Source organism: Mandrillus leucophaeus, unplaced genomic scaffold (assembly GCF_000951045.1).
Source record: "Mandrillus leucophaeus isolate KB7577 unplaced genomic scaffold, Mleu.le_1.0 Scaffold887, whole genome shotgun sequence".
In the NCBI taxonomy this organism is placed as follows: Eukaryota; Metazoa; Chordata; class Mammalia; order Primates; family Cercopithecidae; genus Mandrillus; species Mandrillus leucophaeus.
Window position 1 is genome coordinate 466,682 of NW_012109663.1, and position 24,527 is coordinate 491,208.

Sequence of the window (24,527 nt, forward strand, 5' to 3'; positions counted from 1 at the left end):
GACAAGCTTATGAAGTTGATTGTACATCACTATGGACAAAAAAACCTGTAAAGGTTTCCTAGAGGATCTGAAATGTTTCTCATTACTTCTTATTGAGAAATCATTGGTGACTGGACCAGCATAACTGGGGAAAGAGTTCTGGTCTGATCAGAATGCTCTTGTCCCTTATCAAACACAAGTTCTAAGCCTTCATTTGCTACCCGAAATGGCTACATGATGCTGCACCTACAACTCCAGTCTGAGAGCCCTGAGGGTTTTCAGACTTCTGCATTTTCCTTTTGGGGTGTAGCTCTGGCTCAAGGTTTAGCAGTGGAGGAAGAGAATTAAAAGAACTTCTTGTTTGAAGTGAAAGTGAAAGATGCCCCACTGCCCAGAAATGCAGACGATTGTGTAAAACTCTTTAACATCTTTTAGTAACTGCATTTGGGGAAATTGCTATTTATGTCTCATAAACAACATAGCATTGAGTTCCCATGATAGTATTAAATTTAATTAATTCATTTATTAAACAAACTTTTTTTTAAAAGTTTTTCCAATACACTCACAACTGTTTTAAGCACTGGGAGTTTGGCAGTGATTTTGACAACGGTCCTCCTCCCCTCACTGAGCTCACATTCTAGTGAAGATCACAGACAATAATCAATGCAGTAATCTAATACCAGATGGTAATACATCATGAAAAGAAAAAGTAGGATAAGGGGAGAAGAGGGAAGCAGGGGAGGCCTCAGTGAGGAGGAACCATTAGTAAGAGATTTCACTGAAGGGAAGAAGTGATTCATGTCAAGATGTGGAAAGAGTGCTGCAGGCAGAGGAAATGGTACCAAAGCCCTGGAGTGGGAACTAAATTGAGGTGTTTCAAAGGCTAGAAAGAAGGTCAGAATTATGGGACGAAGTGAGCTAGAGGAAAAGTTGTAGAAGGTGAGATTATTGAGGTAATGAGGGGTCAGATCACATAAGGCAATGGAGTTTTCAAAGAGCAGCACCTCCCCGCTGAACATTTAGAAATATGAGTGTTTCTGCTGGTGCAATGCTTTGCAGCACTACTATCATGAGTGAGTGTCAAGAGCCATGAAGAGTCTGACTTTACCCTGCTTGCAAGCTAACAAGTTAGCTTGCTACAGTTTCATGGATGCTGATGGATGACATAAGACTTCTAGGTAAGAGATGAAAAATAGTTTGTTATTCACAGGAAGAGCAAGAGCTAGGATATCAGTATTTGTGCTAGTTCCCTGTGCTGAGTCGAAGTTCCCAAAGGGCAACATTGAAAGGGCCAGTTGATATCCATAATGGGTTGCCCTACAAGAGAGGAATCCTGAGCCTTGGGAACCCAAATCTTTTCTAATGATCAGTAGACATGTCTTTTGCTCTGAAGGGAAATATTTCTATATTCCAAGGCTGCTTGTATAAGCATGCTTTAAATATCAGTCTGCAACAAAGAGCTGTTAATGCCTTGCCCATAAGACATTTGGAAACACAAGAGACCCGTAGAGAATTGTTTCCCAACAGTGATCAGAGGCCAACTATTCTTCAAAGAGTGGTAAAGAATTATCTTGCCCAAAAATCTCAATAGTACTTTTTGTGCATAACATAAAAATTCTTTACCTTCTGAGCTTGTTTAAAAAAAGATTATTGCACATGGATTGAATGTGATACATGAAAGAAAGAGTAGCAGAGTCATGGCAGAGAAGCCCTGCTATTTACTGAGAAGACCGACTCTGCTGGAGGGGTGGGTTAAGGGGATGAGAAAGAAGAGCTCTATTTTGGACATGTTAAATGTGAAATACCAATTAGTTGGTTGGTAGAGATTGAAATTAATATAGTTCAAGTTCCTGACATAATAGGTCCTATCTAAAATGTTAGTTTCCTTAGCTTCCCTTTTGTGGTATTTGACATTTTTAACAATTCCCTCCTTCTAAAAATTCTGTTTCCTTAGCTTTGGCAATATCTTTCTCTTTTTATTCTGTAATCTTTGACACATTTTGTAGTTCCTCTTCTTGGACACTTTCCTTGCATATTGCCCTTTTCCAGTATTTCGTTTTTGAAACTCTTCTCAGGTTTAATATTTTGTTGTTTATCCTTCCAGTCTTTTCTGTGTGCGTGTGTATACACACACACACACACACGTAAAATAATGAGCTCTTCATTGTAGAGTTGTAATATTCTTGTTTAATTAACTATATATTTAGCATTTTTTTCATGTAATTACTTAGTTTTCTAAAACACCATTAAACAAATTCCATAATATCCCATTATTTGGGTATATCAGTTTATTCAGTTAATCCGTTATTACGTTTTTACATTCTTTTTTATTTGAAATAATGTCAAAGTTACAGAATAATTGCTAGAATAGTACACAGAACTTGGTTTTCCCCAAGCCATTTGAGAGTAAATTGCCTACATGATGCCCTATCACCCTGAATAATTCAGTGTGTGTTTCCAAAAATAACGGCATTTGCCTACATGACCACATAGAGCCTTTCAAACTAGAAAATTAACATTGAGGCCGTGCCACTGTTTCATCCACAGATCTCATTCAAGCTTCACTAGTTTTCTCAGTAAGGTCCTTCAGAGTAAAAGGATCCAGTTCTCAAGCACAAGTTGTACTTATCTGTCCTGTCTCTGGAATATTTTTCACTTTGGAACACGTCCTCAGTTTTTCCTTAATTTGGTGACTTAGACACATCTGAAACTTAAAGGCCAGTTATTTTGTAAATTGTTCCCCAACTTTGGTTTATATGATATTGAATCATGATTAGATATAGGTTTTTTCATGTTGGGTACAAATACCACAAAAGTATGCTTTGTTTGTGCTCCTCACTGCATCCTCTCAGACGTAACACAATTGCAATCTGTCCCACTATGGTGTGTTTGATTCCTTAAGTGGTGTCCACCAGGTTTCTTCACTCTAAAGTCACCATATTCCCTTTGTTATTAAAAAATATTTGGGGAGAGGTTGTTTGAGACTGTAAGAATATTCTGTTGCTTATTAAATTTTTACTCGCCAATTTTAGCATTTACTGATGTTTCTTGGCTGTTTTAATCATTACTGTGATTGTTATCAAATGGTGACTCTCTGATTCTCTTATTCCTTTTTACATTTATTGGTTGTCATTCTACCGTAAGGAAAAGCTTTTTATTCTTCAAAATTTTCAATCATTTTATATCAAATGGTTATAATCCTAACTATCATTATTTATTTTGATCCTTCAAAATTTCTCTGATTTGGTCAGTTGGGGAAAGAGCCCTTTCAATGGTGTCTGTGTTCATACGACCTCAAAATTCCTTTTTTTTTTTTTTTTTTTTTTTTTGTTGCTGTGCACTCTGTCTCCCAGGCTGGAGTACAGTGGTGTGATCACGGCTCATGAAGCCTCGACCTCCTGGGTTCAGGTGACTCTCCCTCCTCAGCCACCTGAGTAGCAGGGACTACGGGTGTGCACCACCACTCCTAGCTAATATTTGTTTTTGTTTTGTTTTGTTTTGTTTTTTGTAGAGTCAAGGTTTCACCATTTTTAACCAGGCTGGTATCGAACTGCTGGGCTCAAGCAATCCTTATGCTTCGGCCTCCCAAAGTGCTGGGATTATAGTTGTGAGCCTCTGTGCCTGGCCTAGCCTCAAAATTCTTTAAGAACTTTCTTACTTTCTGAATAGCAGGATGATTCAGACTTATCTTGTTCTTTCTTTGTACGCTGCTCTAGAACCAGCTATTTCTCCAGGAAACCCTGCTCTGTTTCCTCAGAATAGCACTTTGGAAATCGACATCTAGGTACTATGTGCTTATTGTTATTGGGATGTGCTCTCCCAGCCCACTCAGTGAGCAGAGCTGGGAAGATATGTATGTATACACACATGTACACATACATACTTTTACATCTGTATTTATCTATCGATTCATTCATCCATCCATGAGTTCACAACAATACTTCCAATACCACAAAGTTCATTCTAGTTTTTTCCCTTCTCCACAGTGAGAAAATATGGATCTTATCATCGTCAGTACACTTACTTATGGGATGATCAATTGAATATAAGCAATCTCCCATCACTGTTTCCACTACCCAACCCCTACCCCGACACTCCAATCACCCAGTCATGCTTCAATGCCCAGTTCCAGGCCACTGCTGCTCCCACCCTAACTACAGATGCCTACCTAGCCCAACTTGGCTCTGAAACTGTGCAGTAGCTGCCCAATCCACCCCTTCAGGCAGAAGCCCTTCACACCCTGCCAGGCTTCAATGCCTCGCACACAGCTGCTGCTGCCACCGTCACTGCCATTGTCCATACAGAGGCTCCCTGTGCCCTGCTTGGGCTCCACTACCTTGTACTAAAGTGCTTGAAAGCCCTCCACACACACATCAATGCCTGCCTTGCTTTACCTGACCTGTTGGCTTCTGACTACATTTAAGGCTGGGAGACAAGTAGGTAGGTAGGATGGCAGAAAGGATAGTCCTTTGTTTTTGAACATTTAGATGGTACCCCAATGGGAGCTCTTATAAACAGTTTTTCTGTTACAGATCATAGATTTTTAAAGATAAATCTGCTCTATAATTATTTACTTTCTTATCATCTTGAGACCCTGAATAAAATTAATAGTCTCAGTGCTTTCCCATGCAGCCTTCCACTTACCTATCAAAACCTTAGAAAAATACTACACTTATATTATATTGTTTGGGTGGAGGTAAGATGGGATTATTCCCTAGCTTGATTTCAGTAAATAATTCTATCAGGATCTTTTATGTAACCATTTACTCCTAGTTATTTTGCCTCTACAGGTTTTAACCTGTAGAAGCCCCAAATAATTACTTTTTGCCCTTCCATAACACCTAAACTCAATTGTGTCAATTCAATTTCTTTAATGTCAAAATAAATCACACTGATTATGAGATATCAAATTCACTAATATTGATTAATATTATTTAAGTGAACATTTGGGTAGTTTATCCTTAATTTTATATCTTAAGATTTTAAATGAAGCATTTGCTTATTTCCTGCTTTAACTCTTTTTATTGTGGTAGAGATGATTGTTCCTCTTTTTATTTGGTAGGGAGAATTCACCTCAGAAAAAAACATTCTGGAAATTACCATAGAAAGAACCTTGGTGTCAACCAAATCACTTCCCAATTTTTGTTAATTTTGTTTCTTACTAAGACATATGATGACATCACATTTGAACAAAATATTCTACTAGGAATTGAATTTCTTCTGGAATTTATGAAATGATAGATTTTTTGATGTTAGGCTACTTGTCTTATGCAAATTTCTGTTCACACAATTCTCCACCCTTCCTTGTAATTCATTGGTGCTAGCTAAGTGTGTGCTGTTGCTTTTACCTTTAAATTAATGACAACATAAGTTAAAATAACTGGTTCATTCTTATTTCAAAGTCATTTTGGATAAATCAGGTGTAAATAAATCTACACTCCTGACAGTCTGTTTCTCGGAACATGGATCTCAAGAGAGTGTGGGAGCTGGGGAAGAGGATTATGTGATAAAATAAATGGTAAAAATGCTGTTTCTAAGGTTCCCTCTTAAAAATTTACAAAGTGTATTAGCATAATACAGACTCTGGGAAGCCCTGAAGTAAAAACATCCTTGTTTTCTTAATCCAGTCTCCCAAACGTATTGACAATAGATGTGTGCGTGTTTATGTGCTAATAACCCTGTAACAATCCAAACAGCTGGATTTCACATGACACACTGACAAACACGGACTTTTATAAGTGAAACGATGTGGTTTACTGTTTGCAAATTGCTAACTAGAGTTAGTAGCTACCGAATGACGCGGGTAGATCCAATCTGAAAACAATCTCTCACAGCACAGGGAAGCTTTTCAAGTGCCTAGGTGAAAAATAGACAGTAATTTAAAGATCAAATGCAGACATTCTTCATTTAAAAATAGGACAGGAAAGGAAGGACAAACGTCCTGTTGTGACAGTTCTGGGCTTCATTCAGTGCTTTTCTTTTTCAGCTGGGCACCAAAGAAGGTTACCTCACCAAACAGGGAGGCCTGGTCAAGGTAAGGAAGTATGGTTTTGCTCATGCCAGCCACAGAAAAAGAGAACACGTCATGTAGATTCAATTCGCATCTTGATAGTTTTTCTTGGAAGCATAATTGCCTGCTCATTTTAACCCACTTATAATATTTACCTGACTCAAGAGTCCATTTTATGGCTCATTAGTCGAAATTCTGGAAAATGACTTGACTATTCTTCGACAAAGCCCTGCATAGGTATAGCCTATAGTTAAAAGTCAATAAAATATAGTCCTCTTAATGGAATGATTGAGGATGAAGATAGCAAGTTAACTCTAGAACATCTTTCGTTCTTTTTCTAAAACAAGAAGTCAAAATTGTATAAAATGTTTCCTTAAAGATAGGCCCAAAACATCACTGATGCTACTGAAACTATGTTATAAAATCCAAAGAAAAACATAATTTAGGTTTTTTCAAGTTCAGAGTATCCAAATGTTCCCCATTTATGAGATTGTACCTTTAGAATTCCTTTGTTTCATCTGGATGTGCCAAGAAGACCTTCATAGAATGTGCCTGCTCCTTCTTATTTTAAGAGTCATAGTATTTAACCTCTCACAGGTACTGGCGTGCTTGGACTTAGCCTAAATAATTTCGTTATTTGTGTCCCTTCTAGATCAAATGCTCCCTGAGGACAGAGAGTATTCATATTCATAGCGTACTTATGCTTAAATCCTCTGTTACTTCTTTTAACTGGGCACATTGCCACACAGGATAGAGTAGGATGCTGTTTGTATGTAAGACGGTAACAGCGGGCAGTGACGGTTTTTACCACTGATACCTTGGAGTTCTTAGGCAAGGTTTAGAATAGCACGTGAGTCAGGGTTCCTAAACCTCAGTTTTCTTATCTGTAAGACAAGAATAATAACACTGGCATTGTATGTGAGGATTGAGTATAATATATAAAGCCTCCAACGATAGTGTATCGTCCATATTAGGTACTCAAAGAACAATATTTATCTTTATTATAGGGTTAATAAAATGGAAATTGTAGTGGTTTGTTATGAATCACATGAATATTTATGATAGACTTAATTCTTTTTGTATTTAAAAATATACTAATGATATATCTGCTTTCATTTTTGTTATAAATCATATTGAATATTTATGATAGACTAATTCTTTTTGTATTTAAAAATATACTAATGATATATCTGCCTTCATTATGAGCTTAATGCAAGAAATTATTTTAATTTTTATAGATATTTTGAAACTTTTTTTTCTCAGAAATGACACACAAGAATTTTTTCAGGGTTATAGTATTTAATTTTTTAGATACTTTTAAAATGAAAGTAAATCATCTGGTTCAAATATTGCATTCCTGCATTCAAAACTTTGTGTGTGTGTGTGTTTCTGTGTGTGTGTGTTTCTCTCAGACCTGGAAAACAAGATGGTTTACTCTGCACAGGAATGAACTGAAATACTACAAAGACCAGATGGTGAGAAACGTGATAATATATTTTTCCTTTAAAAATCAATTTTCTAGATGAAAGAAACTTATGTCTTTAAAATCTCTGAAATTATTTTTATATCCACCTGAAACACCTAATAAATGATTGGAGATATGAATCTTGATTCCTGAAATGAACAGAGTTATTTTGCAAAGATGAGATGTGTATCCCAGAAATTGCTCTCTTGGATTGGCTATAGTTCCCCAGGGCACATAATTCCCTCTGTTTAGGGCAATGTAATTATTCTTTTGCCGCAATTTATTAACTGTCTCTCTGCAGCAATTTGTCCCTTTATTAAAAATACAGTCTGTCCATTTCCCATGCCCATTTCATTAAGCCAATTTAAAATTATTTTTTCTCACTTTTCTTATATAAAATTTCTAAGAAAGTAGAAGTTTTTAAAAAATGAGAGAAAAATATGCCTCTCTTCCATGTGTTAAAATCCATCTTCATCAGTAAATTGATAAAGACAGTGTCTTAACGTACAGTTTTATGAAAGGCTCATTCCAAAACCAAGGACTTCCCGTGCGTGGTAGGGCTTTTCTATTGTCAGTCCTGTTAGTGAAATTTGACAATTGCACATAGTGGAAGACTTGTGAGGGGAATAAGTAAGGGACAGATTTGTCTGTTTTCTGTTTTGTTTTGTTTTTGTTTTTGTTTTAAGATGATATATGTTGCTTTTTATTTTATTTAGTCACCAGAACCAATTCGGATCCTAGACCTAACAGAATGTTCAGCTGTACAATTTGATTATTCACAAGAAAGAGTAAACTGTTTTTGGTAAGTCGTTTTATTAAGAAAACATTTTTTAATGTCTTCTTGCCAGACACTTATTTTGGCTAAGGAATAGAAAGCTGTATATCTCAATGTCTACAAAGTTCAGATCTGAGGGTCATGCCTACATATTAGGAGTGTTTTCAGCTGAGCGTGACGTAACACCTCATTTAAAGTAGCTTAAACAAACAGGCAGGCCAGTTCAGCTTACGTTGTGTACTGGAGAAGTATGACTCACATAGAGGATGGATGCCATTTACATCTTAGACAATTTAATTTCTTTGAGGCTCTCTCCCCCATTTTAATTATAACTTTGTTGACTCTAATGATAGGTGATTTGTATTGTTATGACGATATCTGGCAGATGGCACAAAAATATTTTTTTCTAACATAATCAGTATATTACAAAAATGTTCTAACTGGGAGAATAGTCTTGAGAAAGGCATGTCTTATTTCCCACTATCTTTTATTTTAAAGTTTTCAAGCACACACAAGTTGAAAGACATACGTTTATATACCCTCCATCAGCAGTTATTAATATATCTTGCCATATTTGCTTTATCACAGTCTATCCACTTTTTTTTCCTGAATCAATTGAAAGTAATTTGCAGACCTCATGGCACTTTACCCCTAAAGACTTGAGTATGTGTCTCCTAAGAATAAAACATCACATATAGGACTACAATATCATTATTACACCTGAGGAAATTAATGTTAATTCTATAATATCAACTGAGAATGGGTGTCTTGTTTAAAATTTGCATAGACATGCCCTATGAGCTAGCAGAGCTTTATTTTCCTCATATATCCAAAAATCAGGAGGCAAGCAGCTATGGTGACAAGGTCAGGTTCAGGGTCTCTACAGTTCTCCTGGCCTTTTCTCATGCTGGCTACTTCAGGATTCAAGCGTCTACTACACCTGTAGGTCTCATGTTTTCAACAAAGTACAAAGAAAGATGTAGGGATGGTATCAGCCATGTCTGTCCCTTTTTATCAGGAAAACCAATGTTTCTCCAGAAACTTCCCTCTGAGATTGTCCCTTATATCTCATTGGCCAAGACCAGGTGCCATGGCCATCCCCAGCAGCTGATGATAATTGGCTTAAACAAATTAGGATTTATTGCTTGGGGTTCTGTTAGCAAGGGAAAGGAAAAAGTATCTGTATTAATTGGCAGTTTATAATGTCTCCTATAGGGAGTACCAAACAATGACAATTACAGAAACCAGTTTTCGAGTATATGCACTCTATCACTCCCTCCCCACCACTGTCCACTCACCCTCCACTAGACCTCACATCAAGGTATTACCTTCTATGCACAAGGACTTACCTCTTACCTATTCAATATTAAATGCTGGCATCAACAAAATATACAGCGTAGGCTTTAAGAAACCCTCCTGAAGGCTTTTTTTCAAAAAGAGAAAAGATTTTTAGTATTTTGCATCTCAACTGTAAGTACAGAAGTATGTTCAATGTGTAATTTAGGGCTGACCTTATTATCGCTTGCATAATTTTAACTAGGTAATCAGACACAGTCAAATGAAAAATTACTCTATATCTAGGAAAAGTATTTTGTGCCAGTAGGAAAGTTCGTATCCCTGAAGCAGAGACTGACTCTTGTTCAGAGATGGGAGAAATAACTAATTGAGTTTTGTTGTCTCTTTTTACTGTCTCGATAGTTGAAATTGCCAACAACCACAGAAGGCAGAGTTATCCTCATTGAAGCAAGCTAACACAAATGAGTTCTTTTTAGCAAACTTTCCTGTCTTGCTTATTCTTTGAATCATAGCACAAGGTTTTGAGAGATCTTTGAGAGAACAGCTGAATAAATACATAAGTATTAGAGTTAGCCTAAGACATAAACCACAAAAGGATCTGGGGGTGTCCTGAACATGCTTCTTTCTTCTTCAAAGTCTTATTCGAGTATATACATCTGACTTGGAGTAGTAATATGAATCTACAACTTCCTTAACATTTCTGCAGTTTGCTAGCAGTAATAGGTCCATATATACCAGCTCTTCAAGGTACTTACCTGGATCCTTTATCAATTCATTTTTCCCTTGCAATACTCTAATTAGTGTTCAACATATATATATATATATATATATATATATAGCTAATCAACCTATATATATAGAGAGAGAGAGAGCGAGCTAATCATCTGCAATATCTTATGTTCTTTCTTTTGTCCTATTAGTTTGGTATTTCCATTCAGGACATTTTATCTCTGTGCAAAGACCGGAGTAGAAGCTGATGAGTGGATCAAGATATTACGCTGGAAACTGGTGAGAGTTTTAAGCCTTCAGATGTCGAGTCTTGAGAAATAACATGTTGATTATTTCAAACATATTTCTATCAAAAGAGTCAGACTATCCCCGAGAATCAAAGAGGTGTCTGGGTGCCTACTTCCAGGCTTGCGGAACAGTCTGTTAATTCTTCTGGGACATGAGAAGAGATGAAGACAGGGTTGTAAAAAAGGAAGAATTAAGCTGTATTTGGGACTTAGACATAGAGCCTTAGCCTAATAACCACCTATCAGACTTCCTTTAAGGTGTGTCAGTTAGTTCAGCTTTATCTGGAGGGGGACATTTAGGACCAGAAGGTCTGACAGAGGAAAGCCGACCTATTTCTCTAGTTGAAAAGCCTCTTAAATTGTTAGAGAAGAAAGTTTGCCAGAGAAACTTAGCTTAGTTTCCAGTGTAAGCATCACTTTGTGCAGGTCAAGGACAAAAGCTGGTTTATTTTGTCTGCTCTCTATATATCTCCCGGGGAGAAGACTGAGTGAGTACTTACAAAACTTCACCAATCTTCTACGTGTTTTTCACGTGCTTGCAAGTTAGTGAGTTGTTAGCCAAGAACTTGTCCTTAAAGCTGACTAAAATTTCCTATAAATACCATCTTGAAAGCTTTGATGATTTCTTTTTTTTTTTTTTTTTTTGAGATAGAGTCTCGTTCTGTTGCCCAGGCTGGAGTGCAGTGGTGTGATCTTGGCTCACTACAACTTCTGCCTCTCGGGTTCAAGCGACTTTCGTGCCTCAGCCTCCCTAATAGCTGGGATTATAGAGCCTGCCACCATGCCCGGTTAATTTTTATATTTTTAGCAGAGACGGGGTTTCACCATTTTGGCCAGGCTGGTCTCGAACTCCTGACCTCAAATGATCCATGGCCTCAGCCTCCCAAAGTGCTGGGATTACAGGTGTGAGCCACCATGCCCAGCCAGATGATTTCAAACATAAAACATTTTTCTTAACTAGTTTTTGTAAAATTGTCTCATATGTGAAAATTCCTATCTAGATACTGAGACTTTTGTTTTCAATTATCTTTTCAGTTTGAAATTCAAATAAGTATACCATTCATTTTTAAATTGTTCCAATGTATTTATTACTCAGTGAGGGATAATTTGCCTTGTGAAACTTTTGCTCAGATATGAATTAATTTCTTATTCTTTCTATTTTTAATTATCAAAGTAACACAGAATCATTACACAAGAATTATAGAACAATATATCAAGTATACACACTTTTAGACTTCTCTCTGTACAAATAAATATTTAAAAACAAAATTTAATCACTTGCTAGCAGTAAAAACTACAATGATGTACCACTACACACCCTTCAGAATGGATAAAATGAAGACTGTCAATATCAAGTATTAACATGAATGCAAAGAAACTAGAACTCTCCTACATTGCTAGAGGGAATGAAAATGTGTATGACTACTTTGAAAAATTGCTTGGCAGTTTCTTTTAAAACTATATGTATGCTTACACTATAATTCAGCATTTTCACGCTGAGGTGTATAAGAGAAATGAGTGCATGTATCCACTAAAAAATGTTACGATAATGTTCATAGCATCTTTATTGATAATATACAAACTACAAACAAAACAAATCACTTGCTGGTGTTCTATATCTGCTCACTTCACTTAGCAATATATTGTGAACATTTTTTCATATTAATTTCAGATCTATATTTTTCTTTTGACTCATTGAATACTATTGCATTTTATAGATTACTATAAGTATTAGACCAATTCCCAATTTGTACATGTTTTAGCAATCACTTTACAATATGTGTCCTAAAAAAAATGCAGAAAATTTTTCTGGACACACGATAATTAGCTTATCGTTGGGGGTGGGCACATGATAATTAACTTATAGTTGTATGATATCCTTACTAATCAAATGTCTTATTTAATATTTGTTAGAATCCAGGGTTCATTACAATCACTCAATAATGGATACACGTGTGTGTGCTTTATTACAGTCACAAATAAGAAAACAGCTCAACCGAGGGGAAGGTACGATCCGATCTCGGTCGTTCATCTTTGAATAGATCTTTCTTGCCAAAGACTGCTCTGGCCCAGGAGCAAGGTGGAATGTTCCCTGATGCTGTGATCTGCAGCAGGCTTCAAATGAAAACCAGCTAAGGATTTTCCTTTAAAAACAAATCAGAAGCAGTTGCTGATTGGGACCCATATACCACGTTGCTGATTCACGTTGCTGCCTCTCCATGATGTTGCCATCTCCTTGAGAATGCTGAAGCAATCACCATTCTGATAGAAAGTGCTTAAACCACCACTCTTAGGTCTGCTCACTCGTAGAACACACAATGGAGGAGGAAGGGTTTTTGTTTTCACTCATTGTGGTCTCCAAGCCTATTGACACTAGTTGCCTAGAGTCCCACTCTGAGTCATGGTCAGCCTGTCTGACATCCAGGTTGTGCTATTAACCAGGAAGGAAACAGATACTTAGAAGCTTAGATGACTTCTGCAGGATTTATACTGAGACAGCAAACATCATATATTTTCAGGGAAGAGGTTTATTTTTTTTTTTTTATTTTTTTTAATTTAATTTTCCCTCTTTATACAAAAAAAAAGAGAACATTTCCAAAACTAAAATGGAAAATGCTTGTGGCTTTTATTTTCTCTTTTTAAAAGGTTCAGAAATTTGGTGAGTCCTTTGCTTCTAATGATAAAACTGTGAGAGCTAGATGTCCTATGGGCAATTAGGTAGTGTAATAAAGGTAAATGAAGGTACAATTTTTAAGCCATTATTTTCACCCTTTGGGGGTAAACGTTTTAAAGAGTGAGAAAGCATAAACTGAGGAAGGGTGATAAAGCAGTAGGTAACTTTTAGTTTAATAATGGTTATTGTCATGAGGGTAATCATAATAGACGCTTGTAAGCACTGAGCTATCTTTAACCTTTTCTCCAAATGGACCAAAAGACACTTCTCAAGGACAGTGTATTTTAACAGTTCCTTTCCCAGAATTAGTTGTATAGGGTTGACCCAAGAGATGTAAGAAAAATCTTGCATTGCTCCCTAAGCACCCCGGGCCTTACTAAAGAGCAACTTCTATTTCCAGTTGGGGGAGTAACACTAAAGCTACATGAAATATGTAATAATGATAGGTAATAATATGTTCCAAAGCTTTTTCAAATTAGAATAAGGAGACAAACAGAAGAATGAGATACTGATGTCCACAGTTCATTGGTAGACTCTAACCCCTTCTGTTATCTTTTTTAATACTATTTTTGTTTAGATAGAAGTTTCAAAGAAGATAAAAATGCTTGAAGAGCCTGAGAGTAAAAAGATTATGATGCAAAGTTATGATATAAACTGCTCTTGCAGTCCAAAGGGATACCTGGTTAAAGAAGTTTCTTATTTAAACATCTAAGACTCAGAAATTACATTAAATTTGTGTATATTTCAACACCGTTTTAAATGTATTTTGTTATGTTTGTATTATATGGGATAAAGCAAATGTTGAGTTAAAATGCATTGTGTCATTTGTAAAGTAAGAAGTTACTGGCCGGGCGTGGCGGCTCACGCCTGTAATCCCAGCACTTTGTGAGGCCAAGACAGGCAGACCACTTGAGGACAGGAGTTCGAGACCAGTCTGGCCAACATGATGAAACCTTGTCTTTACTAAAAATACAAAAATTAGCTGGGCATGGTGGCAGGTGCCTGTAATCCCAGATACTCAGGAGGCTGAGGCAGAATTGCTTGAACCTGGGAGGTGGAGGTTGCAGTGAACCAAGATCACGCCACTGCACTCCAGCCTGGGCAACAGAGCCAGACTCCGTCTCAAAAAAAAAAAAAAAAAAAAAAAAAAAAACAAAACCAGAAGTTACAAATGAATCCTCACGGATGTATATGGTTCTATGTTTGTTTTCTTAGAAAGAAATGTGTTTCTTTGTGTGTAATACTGTGTTTTACTATGTTTACCTTTTATAAAACGTAACCTGTTTATTTATATTCTTTGACTCTGTTTATTAAAAAGAGCATGATTTTGCTGTGTATGTACTATTTTGCTATTAAAATATATTTTAATATTTGTAACTTGAAAGAAATATACAAGTGATTAATATCATAAATAGCAATGAAGAATTCACTTCAGTTAGACTATTAACCACAAAGAATTGGAAGTTGAAGAAATAGTCCAAGACCTCAAGGAGTTCTTGGTTGAATATGCACAAAACGAGAAACATATATATATATAGCAGTAAATAAGACAATTACTGTAAGAGAAGTACACAAAGCTATATGATGGAACAGGTGCTTCAGCAGGGGATAAAACAATTTGTTGGAGAGTTTTGACATGAAAAAGATGAGCTAGCATGTATCTGCTATGTAATTAGTACTAGGCTAGGTGTTTTGCCTGCCCTCAGCATTCCTGCAAAGAAATGATTCTAACTCCTAAGTGGAGCCTGTGAGGGTTCCTCAGCTATTTCTCCAAGTCCAAAAAGAGGGAGGATGTTTTGTGCCAATGGCAGATCAGAGCGGGGGAATATGGGAGAAAAGAGAGTGGGATATCTGCATTATGACCTGTCTGCTAACAGGTATGAACTTATTAAGACAGAGTATTAGCAGTTATTCTCCAAATTCCCTCTGGAAAGATCTTGGCCCGCAGGAGGAGTTTTCTCTGGATCAATGGAGACACCAGCATGGTGAGGGAAGGCTAATACAGATGGTCCCTGACTTATCATGATTTGATTTAGGATTGTTCAACTTCACAAAGGGTCTATTGGGGTATTAAATACATTTCCTCCTTTGATATCTTTGACTGAAAAATGACCTTATTGGGATGGAACCGCACCATAAGTCAAGGAGCATCTGTACTATTTCTGGGGGAAACCTTCACCCTATGCCAGAACAGCTGGACATCAGAGAACTCAGTAGGGCAGGACCCTTCTTTTCCCAACCACGTGGCATGCAAGAGAGTGGGTTCCTCTCTCCTTATTTCTCACAAGTGCTTGGCATGCAGGTCAGGGCATTATGCTCTGTCCCTGTTTCAGGCAGAAAGCAAGAGAACTATTATACGGAGAAGGTCAGTTCTACTTCCTTCCTTTTCCACTACTTCAGATCCTCTGCAGCAAATCCATGTTTCTACCAAACTCTTCCTAGTCAAGTATACTACATAGCAGAGTGCCAGGCTGAGCCTACATTCTGCTCACTATGAATTCAGGCTGTCTGACCATAATGTCAAGCAGAGTTTCTTAAACCATCTGCGGCAAAGCATCTGATTTTCTTTCTTTCTTTTTTTTTTTTAATTTATAATCTATCACAGACTGAGATCTCATAAAATTCAATAAATTACTAGAAAAATCAAGCAAAAAATACAAATATCAAAATCCCAGTTTACTATTATCAGATTCAACAGACACAAAGTTACTATGTTAAATTGTTGTAAGTTTTTCAACACTTAAAACAGGCATTTCTGTACTTATCTTGCTAGCAAAGAGTGTGCACAACAGCCCAGTCTGTGGACCACGTTTGAGTAGCATAGGTCTAGCTGACTGGCAGGTAAAAGGAAATAGCCTTCTTGAGAAAGAATTCACCTGAAGACAGAAAGGGTTGAAGTGCACATGTTTTGTTGATGGAATATGGGCATCATTAGAGGGGAAAGGTGATTCAGAGCACATTCTTGACTGTTACTCAGTCCCTCCTCAGCAAAATCTAAAGGAGCTATTTCACCAGAGTCTCCAGTGCACAGACAATGAGATAGTAAGTTGTGTCACATTTTCAGCTGTGAACAAAGATGGCACCCTTGGCCTTAAGCAAGGGTTGTGTGCCCTTGTAGACAACAGCAGCCACAACCTGACTTAGCAGTAGCAACAATGGCCAGGGTTGTGGGGCATAATCATCCCAGAGAGCAAGAACGAAGAAAATAAAATAATGGCAGATGCCATGTGGTTACAGGAGTACATGTGAAAGGCCTATGAGGATTTCCAGAAATATCTGGGAGACATTTGAGAATGACCATATTTTCCACAGAAAAAGCAAGATTGGAGCCAGAGAAGTTAGCCCAGCAGGTCCCTGATCCCATCTTATGATTATTTCCCCTGTTCCAGATGCATCATTGGTATAGCCATCCAGGAATACCTTGAAGATATTGCAGGTTTGGATCCACACCACCACAATAAAGCAAATATTGCAATAAAGTAAGTCCCACCATTTTTTGTTTCCCAATTCATACTAAAGTTATTACTAAAAAAATTATAATGATCATCTGAGCTTTCAGCAAGTTGCAGTCGTTTTGCTGGTGGAGAGTCTTGCCTGGAAGGTGATGGCTGTTCACTGATCAGGTGATGCTTGCTAAGGGTTGGGGTGGCTGCAGCAATTTCTGAAAATAAGACAAAAATGAAGTTTGCCACATCAATTGATTCTTCCTTTCCTGAAAGCTTTCACTGTAGCATAAGATGCTGATTGATAGCATTTTACTAACAGTAGAATTTCTTTCAAAATTGCAGTCATTCCTCTCAAACTCTGCAACTGCTTTATCAACTAAGTTTATGTAACATTCTAAATCTTTTATTGTCGTTTCAACAAGTTCACAGCATCTTCAGCAGAAGTAGATTTCATCTCAAGAAATGACTTTATTTGCTCATCCATAAGAAACAACTCATCATCCATTGAATTTTAATCATGAGATTGCAGCAATTCAGACCCATCTTCAGGCTTCACTCTTAATTCTAGTTCTCTTACTATTTCCGTCACATCTGCTACTTCGTCCAGTAAGTCTTGAACCTCTCATAGTCATTCATAAGGGCTGAAATCAAGTTCTTCTCAACTCCTGCTAATGTTGATATTTTGACCTCCTCCTGTAATCACAAATATTCTTATCTTTGTTTGTTCTTTGGGTTCTGGGTGTTTTTTTTTTTTTTTTTTTTTTTTGGTTGGCAGGCTGTTTATTACTGACTCAATTCCAGAGCTCATTATTAGTTTGTTTGAGATGAGGTCTCACTCTGTGACTCAGGCGGGAGTGTAGTGGTGTGATCTCAGCTCACTGCAATCTCCGCCTCCTGGGTTCAAGTGATTCTCCTGGCTCAGCCTCCCAAGTAGCTGGGACTACAAGTGTGCACCACCACACCCTGCTAATTTTTGTATTTTCGGTAAAGACAGGATTTCACCATGTTGGCCAGGCTGGTCTTGAAGTCCTGACCTCCTCTTGGGAGGCCTTGGCCTCCCAAAGTGTTGGAATTACAGGCGTAAGTCACTGTACCTGGCCACAGATATTCTTAATGGCATTTAGAAGGGTGAATCCTCTGGGAAGGTTTTCAGTTCACTTTGCCTGGATACATCAAAGGAATCACTATCTATGGCAGTGATAGCCTTATGAAATGTATTCCTTAAATAATAAGATTTGAAAGTTGAAAGTCAAAATTACTCCTGTCTATGGGCTGCAGAATGGATCCTGTTACCAGGTATGAAAACAACATTAATCTTATTGTACATATCGGAACTCTTGTGTGACCAGGTGCGTTTTCAATGAGCAGTAATATTTTGAAAGAATTCTTGTTTCTGAGCAGTAAATCTCAACAGTCGGTTTGAAATATCCAGTAAACCATCCTGAGAACAGATGTACTATTATCAGGCTTTGTCTCATTTATAGAGCAGGGGCAGGGTAGATTTAGCATAACTCTTAAGAGCCCTAGGATTTTCAAAATGGTAAGCACTGGTTTCAGGTTAAACACCAGCTGTATTAACCCCTAACAAGGGAGTCAGCCTATCCTTTGAAGCTCTGAAGGCAGGCATCGACTTCTCTTTAGCTGTGAAAGTGCTAGAAAGGAGAAGTCAATGACTGGCTTCAAAGCTTTGAAGGACGGCCTCTTCTTCCAATAGAAGACTATTCTGCTACATTGAAAATGTGGTGTTCATCAATGATCTTGGCTAGATCCTTTGCATACCTTGCTGCAGCATCTACATCATCACTTGCTGTTTCACCTTGCAGTTTTGTTATGGAGATGGTTTCTTTCCTTAAATCTCATGAACCAACATCTGCTAGCTTTGAACTTTTCTTCTGCAGCTTCCTTACCTCTCTCAGCCTTCATAGAATTGAAAGGAGTTAGAGCTTTGCTCTGGATTAGGATTTAAGGAAATATTGTGGCTAGTTTGATCTTCAGTCCCGACCACTCACACTCAAACTTTCTCCATCTCAGCAATAACGCTGTCTTGCTTCATATTCATGTGTTGATTAGAGTAGCACTTTTCATTTTCTTCAAAAACGTTTTCTTTGCATTCACAATTTTTTGGCACAAGAGGCCTAGTTTCTGGTCTGTCTCAGTTTTCAACACGCCTTTTTCACTAAGCTTAATCATTTCTAGCTTTTGATTCAAAATGAAAGATGTGAGACTTTTCCTTTCATGTGAACACTTAGAGACCATTTTAGGATTATTAATTGGCCTAATTTAAATACTGTTGTGTCTCAGGGAAGGGGGTGCCCAAGGGGAGGGAGAGAGATGGAGGAACAGCAAGTCAGTGAAGCAGCCAGAACACACACATTTATTAAGTTTGTTGCCTTATATGAGTGTGGTTTATTGCACCCCAAAATATTACAATAGTAACATCAAAGATCGCTGATTACAAAGCACCATAACAGATATAATAATCATCAAACCAGTTTGAAATATTGCAAGAATTACCAAACTGTAACACAGAGACACAAAGTGAATATATCCTGTTGAACAAATGGTGCTAATAGACTTGCTCAACTCAGGGTTGCCATAAACCTTTAATTTGTAACAAAGACATCTACAAAGCACAGTAAAGCAAAGAGCAATAAAACAAGGTATGCCTGGGTTGATGAACTTAGCTATTCAAGACAGCTAAGCACAGCCTCAGACAATAAAGTATCCTTTATGTGATGAAACCAGAGCAACTGACAAGTCCAGCCTGGTTTGTTTAAATCAGATACTGAAGTTGGCCTTTATTAACAACAACAACAACAAAAACTTAGGGGCAAACCATGATCCAAAAAGGTCTTAAACAAGAGCAAACTGCATGATCAAAAAACTTACAATTTTTTTTCCTTCTCTACACAAAGATACCATCTGCAACAATTTCATCTTTTATTTTTTTTGCTTAACTTTTCCTGAAATTTTCAAAATGTCATCAATATTTTGCCATATTGTTGATCTCTCCTACACTTAAAAATTTCTTTTTTTTTTTGTTTGGAACACTTTAAAACAAATCCTAGACATAGTTAATGAATGAGGTACGGCTGTACTCAGCAACCGACAGAACCCCAACATTGGTTCCCTGATCTACAGAGTGTGGGCTATTATAATAGGAAAGGCCAAGTAGAAACCACTAGAACTGCCTCTATCTGGGAAGATAGTAAACCAAAAGCAAGCCCACATTCCCAGAGGGACTTCAGAGGTCAGTGCCACCATTAAGGACTTGATGGATGCAATGGTGGCGATTCCACCACATCTCCATTCAGCCCACCTATTTGACCTATGCAGAAAAAGATAGGTCTTGGGAGAATGAGTACATTATCGCAAACTTACTCATGTAGTGACTCCAGTTGCAGATGCTTTTCCAGATGTGATTTCATTGCTTAAGCAAATTAACACATCCGCTGACACCCAGTATGCAGCTACTGATCTGGCAAATGCCTTTTTCTCCATCCCTGTCCATAAGCCCCACCAACAGCAGTATGCTTTCAGCTGGTAAGGCCAACAACATACCTTTACTGTCCTACCCCAAGGGTGTATCAGCTCTCTCACCCTATGTCATAATTTCTCCACAGGGTCTTTGATCGCATTTCCCTTCCACACGACATCACAGTCGTCCATTACATTGATGACATTACGTTGACTGGACCTAGTCAACAAGAAGTAGCAAATACCCTAGACATATTGGTGAGACATTTGTCTCAGAGAGTGGGAAATAAATATGACAAAAATTCAAGTGCCTTCCAATTTACCAAAATTTCTAGGGGTCCAGTGTTGTGGGACATGTCAAGATATCTCTCCTAAGGTAAAGAACAACTTGTTGCATCTGGCCCTCTGACAATAAAAACAAAACAAAACAAAATAAAAAACAGTACATACCTAACAAGCATCTTTGGAATTTGGAGGCAACACTGTTTTCTATATTGCTCATGTAATTCATTGGTCTTACCATGTTGCCCATAATCCTGGAGCAGCTGGCTTGAGAAAATGGTAGAATAGCCTTTTGAAAGCTCAGTTACAGCACTAGGTAGGTGGCAGTATCTTGCAGGGCTGAGGCAATGTTCTCCAGGAGGCTATATATGCTGTAAAATCAGCATCCAATATATGGTGTTCTTTCTTCCAGAGCCAGGATTCACAGATCCAGCAATGAAGGGGTGGAAATGGGAGCTGTGCCACTCACTATCACCCCTTGTCCACTGGCATGATTTTTGTTTTCTGTCCCCAAGTTCCTATGCTCTTTAGTTCTAGCAGACTTTGTTCCAAAACCAGTAATACCTCAACCAGGAGACACAATGATTCTATTAAACTGGACATTAAGATTACCACTCTGCCACTTTGCACTCCTCATGCCTCTGAATCAACACATAAAGAAGAGAATTACTGTACTGACTATGGTGACTAGTCCTGATTGCCTGGGGAAACTGGGCTGCTACTGCACAAGGAAATAAAGAAGGGTATGTCTGGAATACAGGAGATCCACTAGATCTGTTTTACCAAGCCCTGATTAAAGTCAATGGAAAACTTTAAAACCCAATACAGGAAGGACAACGAATGGCTCAGATTCTTCAGGAATGAAGGTTTGGAATATCTCACCAGGCAGAATCCCAAATAGACAAGTTGCTTGCTGAGAGCAAGGAAATATGGAATAGGCAATGCAAGGTGTTAAAAATACCAGCTACAACCACATGTCGAATTGCCAAAACAAGAACTGTGATTATGTCTGTGTACTTATGTATACAAATATGTATATATTGCACATACACACATATATATACTGAACAAATCTTTTTCCCCCTCCTTTATCCTCTTAGCTAATGTAAGATATATTAATAGTATCCTTACATCGCAGTATTAAGGTACAGGATAGCAAGGAAAAAAGTGATCACCAAGGACTTTGCATCCTCCTTTGGGGAATGGATTGCATCCACTTCTGAGGAAACCTCCTCCAGGGAATATTCGTGGTTGTACATGTTAGAAGTACAACCTAGTTACTGTCTTTATTTGAATAGAGACTAAAATATGGTTTAAGATGCATACAGGCCAGGTGCAGTGGCTCATGCCTGTAATCCCAGCACTTTGGGAGGCTAAGGCAGGCAGATCACCTGAGGTTGGGAGTTCAAGATCAGCCTGGCCAACATGGCAAAAGCCCGTCTCTACTAAAAATACAAAAATTAGCCAGGTGTGGTGGTGCACGTCTGTAATCCCAGCTACTCGGGAGGCTGAGGCAGGAGACTCGCTTTAATCCGGGAGGCAGAGGTTATAGTGAGCTGAGATCAGGCCACAGCACTCCAGCCTAAGTGGCAGAGTGAGACTGTCTCACAAAAAAACAAAACAACAACAAAAAACCCAAAAAAGATGCATACAGGTGCCAAGCTGACTAAGAGTGGACTGTGAAGGTTAGTTTTGTGCATCAACTTGGCTAGGACACATTGCCTAGTTATTAAAAAACTATTATATTAAAAAACTATTATAAAACTTGAATCTAGGTACTCCTGTGGACGTATTCTGGAGTTGTACTTAACATTTATAATCCCTTAAATTTAAGTAAAAAGAGAAAATCCTCCATAATGTGGGTGAGACTCATCCAATCAACTGAAAGGCTTTAAGAGCAAACCTGAAGTTTCCAAGAGGAAGAACTTTTGCTCCCAAACCACAGCCTCAGCTCCTACCTGAGACTTTTCAGTCTTCTGACCTGTCCCACAGATTTTAGACTTGCCAGTCCCCACAATCGCATAAGCCACTTCCTTGAAATAAATACTCATATATCCAACTGCTTCTGCTTCTTTGGAGGCCCTGAGATAACTTTCTTCCCCAAATATCCCATTTTATTGTTTGTTGAAATATTTTATTTCTAATTTTGTATTTTTGAACAGTTAAAAACTCAAAGTACAATGAAGTTTACAATGAAAAGGAGCACTCCTGGGATCCTTATCCCCCAGGTATCTAGTTCCACTCCTTGGAGACTACCAATGTGATCAGGTTCTTCCATGTGTATCTTCAGAGACAGTCTACCATATACAAACAAATATGAATACACACATTTTTCTTCTTATACATCAATTGTAGCATGCCACACAGTTTCACACCATGCTTTTCTCAGTAAACATTATTATGTCTTAGAGATCCTTTCATCTCAGTACCTAAAGCACTTCTTCATTCCTTTTTCCACTGGGCAAATGAAATTTGTTTCACCAATCCTGTGTAATTTATTATCTAAAGTGAGACACTGAGAGTGAAAGGAGCACGATTAATAATTATACCAAGAACAGCAGGTATAAACTGATAGTGTTCAAAAAGCCAGAGCATACGGTTATCCTACCTATGGCAGATATTTAGGTTGCTTCCAATTCTTTGATATTACCAAGTTGCAAAGAATATACTTGTAAATACATACTTTTGCACATCTATGTGCTTTGTTTGGTAGGATAAATTTCTAGAAGTGGAACTGCAGAGCAAAAGGTTATGTATGTGAATTTAAGTTTCACAGACTGCCAACTGCTGTACATAAAGAGTATAACAAGTTACACTTCCCTAGCAGGCACAGAGAATGCCTGCCCTACTTATTGGATAATCCTATTCCCATTGTGATCCCATCTTTATCACAATGTTTTAAGCCCTCACATGTATGATACTGAAATCTTTTTTGGGTGAGTACATACCATTGATATCTAATTGTGCATTCAGTTCTGTACTACCTTTCAAAAATAGTTAATCTAGGTTTATATTACCCTTTCAAAAACTTCTTAGCTATTTTCACCTACTTATTTTTCCAGATGAACTATGGGATAGTTTCTCTATTATACCCCCTCAAAAATTTTAACAGTGGCAGCATTCAACATGTAAAGGTTAAGTAGCTCCATTTATAATCATTTCTTTTTCTAGTTTTCGATATACAATTATTACCTGCAAATAGAAATCTGGCCACCTCATTTCTAAAAGACATTGTTTAATGCACCATTGCACTGGCAAAATTTCCTGAACATTATTAAATAATAATCCAGATAATGGGAATTCTGGGTTTTAATAAGTACATCTAATATTTCAATTGTAACAATTAACTACAGTCATGTGTTGCTTAACAATGTGGATACATTTCGAGACATGCTTTGTTAGGTGATTTCATCATTATATGGACATCATACTGTACTGACAGGAACCTCAGATGGTATAGCCTACTACTACACACCTAGGCTATATGGTATAGCCTGCTGTTCTGACCACCCTCGTATGTGGTCTTTCATTAACTGAAACATCATTATATGGTACATGACTGTATTTATAGTTTTTTTGCAAGTAAAGCATTATATCTCTTGCTTCTATTTTATTTGTAAAGGCTATTTTCTTGCCCATTTTAGGTGCCTCTAGTCTGTGGTTCTATACCATCCTATGTATAGCTTTATCATAGCACTTTCTATACCTGCTTCCTTTACTGACCTCTAAGTTCTTTAAAGGACAGTATCACAAATTAATCTCATATTTACACTGGAAGGAGGGCGGAAGGATGGAAGGAAGAAAAAGTAGCACATGGCCTGGTGCTGTAGCTCACACGTGTAATACTAGCATTTTGGGAGGCCAAAGCAGGCGGATCACTTGAGGTCAGGAGTTCAAGACCAGCCTGGCCAACATGGTGAACTCCTGTCTCTACTGAAAATATAAAAATTTGCCAAGCACGATGGTGTAAGACTGTAATCCCAGCTACAAGAGAGAATGAGGCATGAGAACAGCTTGAACCCAGGAGGCAGAGGTTACAGTGCGGCAAGATCATGCCACCACTGCACTCCAGACTGGGCAACATGGCCATGGCAAGACTCTGTCTCT

At 37.8% G+C, this 24,527-nt stretch overlaps 1 protein-coding gene across 2 annotated transcripts in view; it reads left to right on the top strand.

Annotated features, from left to right (window-relative positions):
* DAPP1 (dual adaptor of phosphotyrosine and 3-phosphoinositides) overlaps positions 1-14,599 on the top strand; it is a 55,556-nt gene extending 40,957 nt beyond the window's left edge. The window contains exons 5-10 of one of the 2 annotated variants that reach the window (XM_011969359.1): positions 5,966-6,013; positions 7,402-7,464; positions 8,171-8,256; positions 10,446-10,533; positions 10,968-11,029; positions 12,515-14,599. In XM_011969359.1, the coding sequence (XP_011824749.1) occupies positions 5,966-6,013; positions 7,402-7,464; positions 8,171-8,256; positions 10,446-10,533; positions 10,968-11,029; positions 12,515-12,524 (357 nt within the window). In that variant the 3' untranslated portion in view covers positions 12,525-14,599. The remainder of the gene's footprint in view (positions 1-5,965; positions 6,014-7,401; positions 7,465-8,170; positions 8,257-10,445; positions 10,534-10,967; positions 11,030-12,514) is intronic. The other variant, XM_011969360.1, reaches the window with a different exon arrangement.
* The last annotated feature ends 9,928 nt before the right edge of the window (positions 14,600-24,527 follow it).